Here is a 15159-nt window from a genome sequence, read left to right on the forward strand (position 1 = left end):
CCATGTTTTTCTTCTGCTTTAACTCCTTCCAATGAGTTTTGGAGGGGCTGAGGGGAGGAGCGCGAGGGGGAGCGAGGGGGAAGAAAAAGAGAGCGAAGAAAGGGAAAAGAAGAGGGGGAATATAAATTAGCTGAGACAATTGAGCAAGAAGAGGGAAAAGTGAGATCAGACAGATTGTAAAGAGAGCGTCAAACTGTGGGAATGACACTAAAATGTGTACAAGCTCAAAATAATTTTGTTATACACACGTCTTCATCCCAGACAGAGTTCACCCAGAAATAAAAATCCATTATTCACTTACCAACATGTAGTGATTTTTTTCATCTATTAAACACAAAAGGACATCTTTTTAGAAACTTTTCAGCAATAGTGTTTTTATATATATATATATATATATATATATATATATATATATATATATATATATATATATATATATATATATATATATATATATATATATATATATATATATATATATATAGCAGCAGCGCCCTCTAGTGTGCAAACTGAGAAAACCATGCTTCTCTTAACAAGAGAAAGGCTACTGTATTTCTGGTTATCATAAAACTGTGACATGCATAGCAGTTCAGCAAACTAAAGATTATGTTGACAAACCTGGAAACCACATAAATCGTAACAGATCATAACTGGATATGCCACATAAGGAAAAAACGGCAAACATCACAAGTCAAAAAAAAAGTCAACTTCTATCATTAGCTACTGTCATTTATTTTTAAGACAGCATGTTATTTTGTTATACAAACAACAGACCTGAATTTTGCTAATGATGGATGGATGCCATTACTGTCTGTAAGTTTGCATTTCAGTGAAGTAACACACGACCGGTGCACACAGACATCATAACCCCTAATGATATTTTCATTTAATCAAAATGTTACCCACTTTCTATTTTCTGAAATGTGTGAGCAATATGAAGAATGCATTAAACTATCAACCCAAAATACTTTGTTTTGATGGCTTGGGAAAATAAAAAGTTATATTAAACTATGTCCCAGTGGGATATACAGAACTACAGAAGCAGCTTTATAAAGTGACAAAGGCTGGTTAGCCATGGATTATGCAAAAATAATATCAGTCTTTAAAAATAAAGATTAAAATTTAACATTCAATGAGATTCACAAGAAATACTTTTGTGTGATCTAGTCTGGCATAGTAGTGGTAAGACTAATTCTTACAGTATCAATTACATTAGGTTAAAAAACAAAAAACATAAAACTTATTCTTCTGTCACTGAGGGAGGACTGGACTTCAAAATGTGACACACTGTAAATGCAAATGGTTAATATTAAAACAAAGGCACATGACTAATAAACTGAATGAAAAATAAAACCAAGGGTCAGTAACAACAAGAAGCCACTTCTGAATGACCTTCATACAAAAGCCATTTGATTCATTCGGATAGCATTTTATCAGAGCCTTTTCAAGACTAAGGACCAAGTAAAAGGACCAACACATATGTTTGGAGCACAAGCCAGCGCCTATAGATGCAGAGGTCTGCAAATTCAATTTCTTCAATAGGAAATCACAGATTTAAGGCAACATTTCTGTGTCCAAAGGAAAATTCTTGACGTGTTAAGAAACACAAACTTGTTGAAAAGGTTACAAAAAAAAAAAATTACTTCATTGTCAATCTTGGTGATTGTGCTATAAAAACACGCCAACTCTACTGCTCATGCTTGCTGTGAAGCCATCTGTGCTCCGGTGGTGCAATGGCACTTCACTATCCCTCACTGGTGTGAAATCAAAAGGAGCGAATCTCTGAAGTTCAGTGGGAAATCTCTCTTAAATCTTCAACAAACAAAGACCTTGGATTGTTCACATTATAGAGAGAAACTATGGTCTGTACTGCAAATCTCCAGCTGTCTTCTTTTCTAAAGAGTGTAATGTGTTGAATGCGTAGTTTACAAGTGACTAAGAAAGAGACTGAAGCAAGAGTGAATCCCTAATGTGAATGGCAACAAAGGCAAGGAGGGGGAAAACACTTTGGTCCATGCATTATCTAACTGGGTTGGCTGTAATATTTTTCAAATCGAGAGCACCCTTTTTTCTTCTTCTTATGTTTGTAAACGTCCCGCCTGCTTTCAAAGCACAGGGCTAGTATTCACCTCCTCTGCCTTTCTACCCATTCTCTCTCCAAAGAACCAGATGAATGCTATGGTCGGGCATGCTGGTGGCAAACACCAGGCCCGCATCGTTCTTGCCGTCCAGTCCGTTGAGCCAGGAGGTGACGCCCGGTAAGAAACTAGAGCCACGCTTGGATTTGCGGTAGGCTGGCAGTGGCCAGCGACCCACAGTGACCTCAGTCCTCAAATCCATAACATAGAGGTGGTGGTTGTCAAAGAGCAGAGCAAAGACCTCGCCGAAACTAAGCAGAGAGAGGCTGGAGGGGTCCTGCTGTGGCTTGATGACTCTGTGAATATTAAACAATCAGTACATTAAAAACAAATGCCTATCTTTTGTTAAAGCAATATATACTTGCATAGATCTGCTTATTTGATTTATCAATAAATAGTGGCAAATATTTCATAACATTTCTCCATTTAAACTTATAGATTTAAATAGAAAAATAAATATAAAAAAAAATTACAGTTTGCTCTCTAAATAAAACTATTCAAAAATTCAAAGAATAATTGATTCAACAGGGTTATTGGCAGCTTGGTTAAACAATTAAGGGACAAATATTAATGTACCTGATGACATCAAAACTTGCGAAGTCCCAGTGGTATATGCCCAAGTCTGAACTACAAACAATGTACCGGCCGTCAAACTGTAATCGCGGCTGCAAGCAGACACTGCGGTCTTCTGATACGGATAGAGTCTTTAAGCACTTACAGTTGATCTCACGGCCTATTGGCCACACCTATGGATAAACAGAATCAAACAAATATTGTATCCATATGAAGTCAGAATATCACATAACTACATCAATGCAACTAAAGGTGTTGCAAAATACTGGTTTTGACGATAACACTTAACACTGGTTTCCACCTGTCATAAAATGGAGAAAAAGATGACAACACTGTTTACCTACTGCTGCCACACAAAATCATGTCAGAAAAGATCACAGGCACAAGCAAGACCTCTACCCACACGTTATTTTGCCAGTGTGGGAGTTTTTTGGATTCCATAAATGATGGTGTGTTAAGGTGCGGTCACATTAGCACAAATTATTTGGATTCCAGCAGTTGCAGATACAGAAAATGGTTGGTGGGTGGGCTGGCTCAAAAAAAAAATAAAGAAAATAAATAACTGGTCCACGTTGGAGATGGATTACAATTTGATCACGCAAAACACTTCAGGAGGTGGTTTGAGACGCATTCCAGACACAAATGTCTGTGTAAATGTATCGGGTTGTTGAACCACATTTTAATTATGCTCCTCCCAAAGATGTGGCAGAGTGTTATATTGTCTCCAGATAGCCAGATACCACTGTGCTACTGCAACACTCATCTCCTCCAAAATTACCCGCTGGAGATATACGTTTCTCGGCAAGATTTGCTTATTTTACCTATTTTTGACATCAACTTTTATGTCAGTCAGATGTCTTTTCAACATCAATTTCCCACTGGGTTGCTTTTGGTGATGTGAACTCTGTTTAATTTGCATATAGTACAGGGTTTGTTTATATTCATTTTGAGGAGACCCATTTATGTCTCCATGTCTAAATGGAACAGTTTTAACTAATCAGATAGCTTGCTGATCAGTAAAAACGCTTCTGAAATTTGTGAGGCTGCTCTAAAGAGTAGATATGTAAGCAACGGCTCATATCAATAGCAGTAGAGTCATTACTTTTACAAATAATTGCAACATCATATTAATAATATTTTAGGGCTGCAACTAACGATTATTTTGCTAATCGATTAATCGGTCGATTCTTTTTACGATTAATCGATGAATCGGTTTATGTACTTATATTTTAGTTTTGCCCATTTTTTCCCCAAGTAAATTATTAACAAAGGGTCTTTATCATTCAACATAGACTTTTTTAGAGATTTTAACCATTTTGCATTGTCATATCCTCATCAAAAACGTACCTGGAGTTGTGTTTTATTATGTGTTGGTTATCCTTTGTCAAACTCTTCTGCAATCAAAACACTGACCCATACATACTCTAGCAAATTTCACAAGGAGGTTTCAAGTAATGTTTTCACCATGACAGTCCTTAGGGCTCCTAAAGTAGTTTAACATCCCGAACAAAGCTTATTAAGGAATCTTTCAGAACATATTTTCACGAAGAATAAGAATAAAACAGAATTAAAATTGCAGTAAATTGCATTTTATTATTTTTTTTCCTGTAAACACACAGCTTATACCTGGGAAACAGCTTTATAGCTTATGCTGTGAAATTGTAAACAATCCTTCGAATAAAGTGCCAATGGCATGAAACCTGAATGGAACTCACATTTTAAAATAAAATTTAAAGTAAAATCCATCAGAAGGTTGTCCAGAAAAAAAATTGGACATACAAAAAACCTGCTGTGTGAAAAAGAGCAGTGAATACTTAGAAAAAAGTGCATTTCAAATACATTTAAACATTAACCTCTCTCAGTCAGTCATAATTAGGCTGCAAGACTGAATTATGAACTGGTAAACGACAAAGCTTTAAATGTTAATTGTTAAAAAGCAATGTTATCAGCTTTTATGACTAAACATTTGCAAACAACATTGTACTGCAGAATCTACACAAATAAAAGTATTTGCACACTGATTTTCATCGGATTTAAATATGTAGTGGTCCTTATAACAGTGCAAAATTCAAAAATATAATAAAGGGATAAAATGTTAACAAAACAGCTTATGCCTGAACTGACAGGAATTCGACTACCTGTGGGAAATGAGGCAGAACACTATTCACTCATTATTTGAGAAAAACTTTGCATTGCAGTGCAAAAAGGTCAACATCATGTCCAAATGTTCAGGGTTTAACAGTTAGGCTTGCTCTCTTTTTAGAGGATATGTTTCCTGTCGCAGAAATCAGCCGCGGTTTACAGGTTACTCTTCTTTTTTGAAGGCTCAAAGTAAAGTGCTCCCACACTTTTTTATGACTTCGTTCGATTAGTTTTATCTTCCGTTTTTTTCTTTTTCTTTCTCGAGCTTACTCCACTGCCGCCTGCCTCACCCATCACGCTGAATGCTGCAGAGACGCTGTGCGGGAAGCACGTGACATAAAACGAGGCCAGCTATTGGCTATTCGCTACTTCTCCTGCTGTACTGGCTGAGTAAAACCTCCGGTGGCTCATTACTGCCACACTTTGGTCACCGCAGATTTAAAATATGCACGAAATGAGCCGCTTACAGCAAATAAAAAATTATTTAGCAACGAATCGATTACTAAATTAGTTAACAACTATTTTAATAATCGATTTTAATCGATTAAATCGATTAGTTGTTTCAGCTCTATAATATTTTGATACAAAAATGTAAATGTTTCTATTAATTTAATAACCTGCATTTATATTGCTTTATTTTGACAAATTATATTTTTGTCCTGCCCATTGGTACTTCGGTCACTCACAAAATTTTACAGCATTTACGTAGACGTTAGCCCTCTTAGCACCACTAAATATAAACCCTCTATTGAAATTCTGAATGAATGAATGAATGAATATATAAAATATAAATTATGACAATCTATAGTATGTTGTAGTTAGCTCACATAGGTCACTTACTTCAGTTCATCGCAATCTCACAAAAGTTATAATCAATGAATCTCTCTACACTGCACAATGACTACTGTATACTCTTTCAACTGAGAATGCATTGCTTAGCACCCCTATAGAGCTGGGCCTGGACAATTGTAAACAGGCATACAAATGTATGGGGCTGCCAACTCTCTCATACATTCATGAGACACTGTTCTCACGCTCTCATGCCACATGACCATTTTCTCACACAGTCAAAAGCACCCTCAGTTAAAACTGGGTAAATAATATGATATTGGCAAAACAGATACAGGACATATTTGTGTTGGCACTCTAGAAAGCATCAACAATTTCTATTTACAATGTATTTTTGTAGCATTGAGCAATGTAGCCAATCACAGACATATCTGTTAATTTCTTGAACACCTGGGATTAGGGCTGAAACAATTAGTCGGCTTTATCGACAACACTGACAATAAAAAATATACTATTATACAAATATTTTGTTGTCAAATAGTCGTTTGATCTCATATGACCTAATGTAAGGGCCTGCAATAACACTGTTTGACCAGAGTGGCGCTGTAGTGCAAAACCTGTCAGCAGAGTTTTGTTTGACATCTGGACACACCTAGTATAGTCATGAGTAGCAGACTACTGTTTTTATCATACAATTCTGTAAAATAACTGTTGCAAACTTCAACACAAGAATACCAATGTGCAGTAAGAGAATTGTAAAATATATAATTACCTTTACAAATAATTGCAACCGCCTTTCAAAAATATTTTGATATAAAACATCACATTTTTTAATTAATCTATTAGTAATCCAAGCATTAACCTTTAACTGTTACTGCTCCGCTGGCGGGACGCCCAAGTTCACTTAAATATATTACAATTAAATCCTAATCTAATCATGACAAACTATATATCGTTGGAAAGGTCCAAGACTCCTAAATAGATATTTTATGATGTTTTTTGTTACAAATTATGTGGGAACAGTAATAGATTAGTTTATGACAAGAGTGCGCTTCTACATCATAACAAATCTACATCATAACAACACTTCTGTCACAAAAAGTATTTTTCATTGCCTCTTTCCATATCTCGTTTTAGTAATCATCATAAATCACATATCATTTGAAAGCTTAAAATCTCAAAATTCATCATGTAAAAACCATTTTGAAATCTGACATTGGGTTACCATAGAAATGGTGCTTCAAAATCTTTTAGAGGCATCCTCCCCCTTAGTGGGGGGTGTCATATTACAAAATGTATTATGATCTTTTAGAATCGAAACGTTTCATAATCTTGACAAAATACATATTGTTGGAAAGGTCAGAGTCTCAAGATTCCATATCTGTGGTTATTTTTTGATATAAGTAATACTGAGAGAAAAATGTATACATTTGTGACAGAAAAAGGCATCAAAAAATTCAATGGAGTTTGGGTGTCACCCGGTGGCTGTTTTTGGTATAACGCCTAAACAAAATTGCATTGGAACCTAATTGTTTTTAAATATCAACTTCAAATTTGGAACACAACTTATTTAGACATATGGCTCTAAGTTTATAACAATTTCGGAATAAAAACTATTAGGTAAAATATTTATTTTATATAAAATATAAATTTTCTTTACAGCAAATTTAAACTTCTATAACTTTTACATACTTTTATTTTATTTTTTTTTTATGATTTTTCTTCTGCTATAATTTGGTAATTGTCTTTTTTAAAAAGAGACCTAGGTCTGTATTCAAAAGCGTCCATGAATTATTATAATTTAAGTTTAGATGTGCACTTTCACGTCTATGTTCAAAAATGGTGGGTGACAGGTAAGGGGTTAATCTATTAAATCTAGCAATTTACCTTGGTTAATACACATCTATTCAGACAAATTATATTTTTCTCCCATCCATTGATGTTTATCTCAATCATTGCCATTTAAAAAGTGAATCCTGCATTTATATGAGGGATGAGGCATTTATATATCACTCCAGAAATTTTTCTGCATGTACAAGAAATCAACAGATATGTCTGTAGCCCCTTTCACACTGCACGTTGGACCCGGAAAATTGCCGGAACATTGCCGGGCCGCCTTCTGTGTGAACGCAAACACATCCCGGGATTGATCCCAGGTTGGGGACCTAGTAACATTGCCGGGTTCAGTCCCGGAATGAGCGCTGTGTGAACAAAAGAGTGAAATTATGCCGTGTCGTAGTGATGACGCACATTATCGCGCGACTCTTTTAGCGTGTTTCGAAGGCAGATCAACGTTTGCGAAAAAACAAATATGTGCAAACTGTAATGAAGCAGAGATCAGTTAGTTCCTCACTTTCCACGCTGAAGCTGAGATCGTTTGCCAGCTTAAGTCAAAGTTAAAGTGCCTAGCATTTTCGACTCGTACATTACACGTCACACCCTGATATCACGTGTCTTCACGGGACCTTTACGGGTTGTGTGTGAATGAACGCACATATTCCGGGTAATCACTGGCAGTGTGAAAGGGGCAAAATCTAGCGACCCGGGAACAATTGCTGGGACACATTACCCGTGTATTTTCCGGAATCACAGTGTGAAAGGGGCTTGTGATTGGCTGCATTGCTCAGTCAATGCTACAAAAATACGTTGTAAATAGAAACATGACGCTCTCCAGGGCACAGACACATATGCATTGGAGAATTTGCCAAATCTCCTTCGCCAACATCCTATTATTACAGTTTCAACCAAGGGTGTTCTTTCATTTCGTTGCTTTCATTTGAGGGTGCTTTTCACTGCGTGAGAAAATGGATATATGGCGTGAGAACATTCTCAACTTCTCAAGCCAAATGGGTGAGTCAGCAGTTGGCAGCCCTGTCAGATAGACCGATAGATATTTGGCAGCCCTGCTTAAAAGCTATATGATATAAAATTAGCAAAGCTATATATCTATCTATCTGACTGGGCTGCCAACTCTCACACATTCAGCTAGAGATTCATGCTATTGACACTGTTCTCACGCCACACGTCCATTTTCTCAGTCAAAAGCACCCTCAGTTAAAACTGTAATAATAGGACATTGGCAAAACAGATTTGGTAAAGAGTCCAGTGCTTATTTGTGTTTACGCTCTGAAAGCATCAAAAATTTCTATTTATGTTTTTTCGTAGTATTGAACAATGCAGCCAAGTCACAGACATATCTGTTGATTTCTTGAACACCTGTGATTGGCCATTGCGTTCAAGTTAGTCAGAATTCACTCAACTCTAAATGCCGGATTTTTTTTCTGCATCAGGCATGTGATTGGCCAAGGACAAAAAAGAATGAGTAGACACTTAAGATTTAAGTGGACACTTTATTCCAGCGTTACTTATAATCAAGTAAGACATTTGTACTGTTTTAAGCCATTAAATCTTGGTGTTAAAGATAATGCAATGTTGCAATTTCAGTCATCCTTAATGAGGCAGAAAGCTGAGGGCGCCAGTAAGAGAGTGTGAGTGACATACAGCCAAGTATGGTGACCCATACTCAGAATTCATGCTCTGCATTTAACCCATCCAAAGTGCACACACACAGCAGTGAACACACACACACCGTGAAAACACACCCGGAGCAGTGGGCAGCCATTTATGCTGCAGCACCCGGGGAGCAGTTGGGGGTTCAGTGCCTTGCTCAAGGGCACCTCAGTCGTGGTACTGCTGGCCCGAGACTCGAACCCACAACCTTAGGGTTAGGAGTCAAACTCCCTAACCACTAGGCCACAACTTCCCTTTTTTATTTTATTTTTTTTAGTCCAGGTGGATGACGATGATTGTGCACCTGATGCGCAATGCCATGCACAATTCAAACAGGATGACGATGACGGTGAGCGAGATACTAACAAATGCAAGAAAATAAAAAGAACATTAAAGAAAAAAAAACATCAGATCTACGTGAATCACATGGGTCGTCCCTCAGAGGTTGGAAAATACGGAAATCTGTAAAAATCTCATCCCTGCTGCAGACTTGCAAATCCTCTCATTGTAACAAGGTTTAGACAATGTAAATAAGATCTTCATTGATTATAATGGAACATTGTGAGATTGCGATAGTGAAATGAGTGACAGCTTTTTTTTAGTGATTATATGGCTACATATAATCCATTCAGAATCTGAACACAAGTTTTGATTTTCGTGTTGCTAACAGGACCAACGGCCACATACCCTGTACATGCAGCAAAGTTTGAGGAGTGACATATATCCCTAAACAAAACCCTCACCCATCTTGCCGTGGAAATTCTCACTCTAAGTTAAACTCAAAAGTTCAGTTTAGATGTACATTCAAGAAAAATCCTCTGCACACAAATGTTGCAATGCAAATACTGCATAACCCTGCCACGGCCTCCTGTAGGGAATCCATGCCATATTTCAAACGTAATAAACTTACTTCCGGTATCTGTCATATGCGGATGGCATTCTGGCAGATTATGTAGGACGCATGCACAGTGCGCACGCCTCTGAGATATGCTAGTCTCGCGAGTTTGTTTATAGGAGCAAAGGAAGCAAAGTTTCCTGTGGACTGTTCAACTGCAACACCCGCAGACTGCAATAATAGAGCTTGGAATAGCCAGGACAATTTTTAATATAACTTCGACTGAATTTGCCTGAAATAGGAAAGTCATATACACCTAGGATGCCTTGAGGGTGAGTAAAACACAGGCTAATTTTCATTTTTGGGTGAACTAACCCTTTAAGAAGTTCGATAATTTTATAGTAATCCAAATTTTCTCTTAGAACAGATGGCTGTTTTTATTATAAACATTCATGGGAGCTGCTAGTTGGAATTTCGACAGACAGAGCTATTGGTGTGAAAATCAATACTACTGGCGTAATGTAACTGAATATACCAATTAGTTAAGTAGTCTTTTTATGCTTTTGTACAGTTATGGTTACAAACCCTCTATGTGACACCCTACACTCATGTTTTGAGTGTGATTCATTAGACAAAAAAGAAAAAACAAAGTTATAAATGAATTAGAATAGGATTATTCGTTACTTTTTTCTTCTTCTACCCCCCCCCCCCCCAATTTCAATAGGTACTGCAATAGCATTTTTATAGTGAATTCTTTTAGCAAACATAATAGAATAGTGAATCTAATATTGCCACAACCCTAAATGCAACAATGAAAACGTGTGACTAGCTTTAAGACACCTTTGTGTTTAATTGTTTTAGATATTAAACTCCACAATGAACAACAACTTGAAAAAAAATCATGGAACTTAAGAATACATGCAAGTGATTTACCTTACCTTTATTTCATACTTATCAACACTCAGTAGTATGTAGTCTCCAGGACTGTGCATCATGGATTCCACTTGGCTTTTTTGAAGGTGCACCTAAACAAGCACAGATGTACCATATAGGTTCAATTAGGAAAACTGATCTACAACTCTAAAATAAAAAAGGCTAAATAAAACACTAGAATATTGCACAATAAAATTTGGCCAAGAGTCTTACCTTGGTGACCCACTCTGTGTGCCCAGTGAAAGTGTTGACACAGGTTCCTGAAGACAGGGACCAGACTTTTACTGTGAAGTCTGCTGAGCCGCTGACCAGGGTGTCCAACTCATCATTGTAGTCTATGCTGAATACTGCAATAACAGCAAATCTTTTGGATTATGTATAAGCTATGTCTTGATGTGATTATACAACCATGAAGGACTGCACTGACTACATAGAAATAATAAGCAAAAACAACTATTAACGTTAATTTTCTTTGTGCCACTAGCTGGGAAAATGTTGAGAACTTGACACCAACCCGCCCCAGTATGTCCTCGAAATTGCTGGATTTTGGCACCAGTGCTCCATTCCCAGCATGCAATGGTGTTGTCAAAAGACCCTGTTACCAGTTTCTGCTCATCAAATTTGACAGTGGCACAAGTGTGGGTCTGGATGCCATAGACACACTGCCCTGTGCGGACATCCCATAGTTTGGCTGACAGGTCATCAGAACCTAAGGGAAAGGATGTCTTTGATCAGTGCACCACCAAACATGATCTTCATTTAAAACAAGTAATATCTTAAGTCTTTTACCCATGCTTCACCAGTAAACCAACTGAATTTGATTGCTTACTTTGCTTCCCTCACAAAGAAGTGTTGCTTTAGTGCCACAGAGCAAATATGGCTTAGTAAAAAGAACAAAAACTACAGCCATATTCAGTTCAGTCTATAAAAAGCCAAGATAGAATAGCTTTACATAAAAAGTACTGGTGTGACCACTGCGCTGTCTAACTCATAAGCACTGCATATGAGAAACATCAAACGGCAAACGAAAGCACGCAACTTGTTTGAGCTGCGCAGTGCAAACCATTTATCAGCTCAGACTACTAACTGAGTGCAACACAGCGCAAGCAAACTGCTCCGAGCTCAGAACAGCTTTAATCGACAACCAGTGTTGCATTCAAATTCTGCACAGAATTCTCTGTAATAAACAGGTCAAATAGTGCTGACATACATCACAAAGTGCTTTGAAAAACAAACTTTTCTCCAGCGACTAAATCACACATAAACAGTGTTCCTTTTATATTCACTGAAGTTATCGGTAAGTTCTGCATTTACTATAGAAGAATAATGGTACATTTAATAAGTGTAGAATATATTAATTTTCTATATTTTGTATATTAATGTTGTTATTAAAAGTACATTTTGTATGCTGATAATTGAGCTCATGTCTGGGTTAAAAAAAAACATTTAATATTGTGTGTAATGGAAGTGGCGACAAATCTTTTCTTTTGGTATTGTGACTTACATCAGAGAGAAACAGACTATCGAAAAATAAAAAAATATGGCAGGGTCTTGGTTCTACTCATCGATAGTTGATTGGATGGAGGCAGATCTGAATGCAAGCTTGAGGTCAAATTTTAAAAAAGGGTAGAGGTGGAAAAGATTGGAGAAGTCTGATGCTTCACTGGAGGATCAAGCTAAAGAAACTGGATTAGAAATAACGAGCTCAATGCAGAAACATATGCATGGATGAATTACTCACAACAACATCAAATAGATGCATTTAGAAATTAGATAGGGACAGGAATTTCAAGCAAACTTTAACATTACAACAGACCTCCTTTTCACCACAAAACCAGGAAAGACAATTATAAAAGTAATGCACCTGTGCAGAGGAGCCCATCCCGGTAGTAGAGAGCATATACCCGAGCACTGTGTCCAATGAGAGAGCTTGTCTCAAAAGCATCCTCCTCCCTTAGTTGCTTCATGCGCAGTTTGGCCTTTAGATAAACACCTTTCCAGTGTGTCGCATCCTGGATGGACTCATCGATGCGCCAGCCGAGGTCTTGACACACACTCTGCCACACTTCTGTACAGGCACTGATGACTTTATTCCACTGCTTGCACACCAGACAGCAGGTGAGCAGGGTTTGGGGGTCCAGCCAGCGGAGCAGATAGAAGGCCAGCTCTAACGGCAGCAGGCGCAGGAAATCCCGCTTCAGCAGCGCTTCCAGCCTATTGGACAGGTGTCGCAGTTGGGCAGCACCGCTCAGTGAGATGAGGTGATCCAGCGATTGGTTGCGCTGCTGGTCACTTAGCGCCAGGAAGGTGGTGGAAACTGAATAGTGCCTTTTTTCGAGAGCGGACTTTTTAATGGGCACATGAGGGCGTCTACCTGTTAACACATAAACCGGTCAGATCAGACTAACTACACTGCATCTGGAAAGCAATGAGGTGGGATAAACAGTGCATTTTATACAAAGCAAAAACAATACTACAATAGCTACATCAAGAGCAATACAAGAAAAGAAAAGGGGAAAAAAAACACTTTCAGATTACATGATGGATGTGATCAGAGAAAACGACCACTTTCCACTCTCATGCAACCTTTGAGTAATGTTAATGTAATCTGCATTGCTTTAAACCCTATAAAACATAATGTAGAGGAACTCATTTATTTGAAGAACCAAAACATGACGGCAAAAGACAAGAGTGCCTCACAGACAAATACGTGAGATCTCCATGATTACTTGGCTGACATGCTAACACAGCTTTCTGCACAGAATATGACAAGCTGTCATGTAACAAGAATACAGCTCTCCGGTTTCCAAACACACCTGCTAAAACAAATTCGCTAGCTGGAAGGCCAGAGACTTAATAAAACAATGATTTTTTTTGGCTAACCCATTCTCAAGAACAGGACCAGTGGCTATTCAATAACAAGTTATCTTATTAACCCAAGCTTAGCGGTAAAACTTAAATAGAGAAGACCAGAAACACTCACCATTTCCAGTAGAATCAGTGTGAGGAGAGCGCTAGCTAGCCGCGCTAGCTAACAGGTGTCAACGCAAATCGATATCGCTCTACAAAAGAGAAAGTTTAATTTCTGCAGCAGAGTGACAATCTGGCCTTGTCGGGTGACGATCTAGTTTTAGCGACACAAAAAAACAAACAACAAACAAAAACAAACAGTGAAACTCCCCGCTAGCTGCCGTTTGGCAAATCTGTAAAGTCCTGAGCTAGCATTATAACATACATAAATACGAATCTAACGGAAACGATTTGATACAGAAAATGAATTAGCTCTCTATTCGTTCACATTTTAACGGCTGTATTATTCTGAAACGTAGTGTCATACGTTAATTTAAAGTACATTTATTGTTGTTCTTTTCTGTTTGTGGAGTTAGCTAGCTAGGCTAAAATAGGGAGCCTCCGTTAGCAAAGAGGAATTACAGCGACAGGAAGTTGCGGGATGAGCACGCGGGAGGAAGCCGGGGGGAGTGTCCGCCGCCTGTCACTTTTTCAAAACATGACATTGAATGAGTTTGCACTCCTTTAATACTGTATGCAAAAAGTCATTAGAGACAAGAGTCATTATGCATGAACCTCATACGATGTTGTGGCTTAAATATTTTAAATGTATTTAAATTGTTTATGTGGCGCACGTCGATTGATGGTCAACAGGGGGCACACTTTGCCAACAAACTGTGAAGTTCAGTCAACCGATCAATGGCGTGGTGGCTTTAATATATATACATTTTTAGTAAACCTAAATACTCGTTATATTTCGTATATAGTTTTTTTTTTTAACGTGCTTAAAAGTAGTCTCCCTATGCTGTCTTGATCAAAGCAACAGTTAGGGCCATAATATTGCAAAATATTATTATAAATAACTGCTTTCGATTTTAATATATATATATATATATATATATATATATATATATATATATATATATATATATATATATATATATATATATATATATAAAGTAAATTAATCTTGTCATGACAGTTCAATTTTCAGCATGAATTTCCCAGGAAGTTCAGGGAAGCGTGTAAGTATTCAGAATGCCTGAGCATCTGTTAAATAGAGATAGTGTCTCTACTGCAGGTAAACACAAAACAGTCCCACCCTGCTAAACTGATACCTACCTACTGTTAACATCATGTCCACTGAGGCATGACATGACAGAAGTGAGGTGACCCTACATTCCAAAGGCTGAGGGTATCTGAGCCCAAGCAGCCCATTAAAATTGATGG

General features: G+C 37.6%; 1 protein-coding gene across 1 annotated transcript; it reads right to left on the bottom strand.

Moving 5' to 3' along the window:
* Window positions 1-708: 708 nt before the first annotated feature.
* LOC122145170 (F-box/WD repeat-containing protein 2-like) lies at window positions 709-13643 on the bottom strand. The gene is made up of 7 exons (XM_042757393.1): window positions 13631-13643; window positions 12785-13294; window positions 11435-11629; window positions 11134-11267; window positions 10926-11012; window positions 2715-2884; window positions 709-2434 (listed from the first exon to the last, which is right to left on the bottom strand). The coding sequence occupies exons 1-7, from the start codon at window positions 13641-13643 to the stop codon at window positions 2143-2145; spliced, it is 1401 nt and encodes a 466-aa protein (XP_042613327.1). The 3' UTR covers window positions 709-2142.
* Between the last annotated feature and the right edge of the window lie 1516 nt (window positions 13644-15159).

Source organism: Cyprinus carpio, chromosome A5 (genome assembly GCF_018340385.1).
Source record: "Cyprinus carpio isolate SPL01 chromosome A5, ASM1834038v1, whole genome shotgun sequence".
Taxonomy (NCBI): Eukaryota; Metazoa; Chordata; class Actinopteri; order Cypriniformes; family Cyprinidae; genus Cyprinus; species Cyprinus carpio.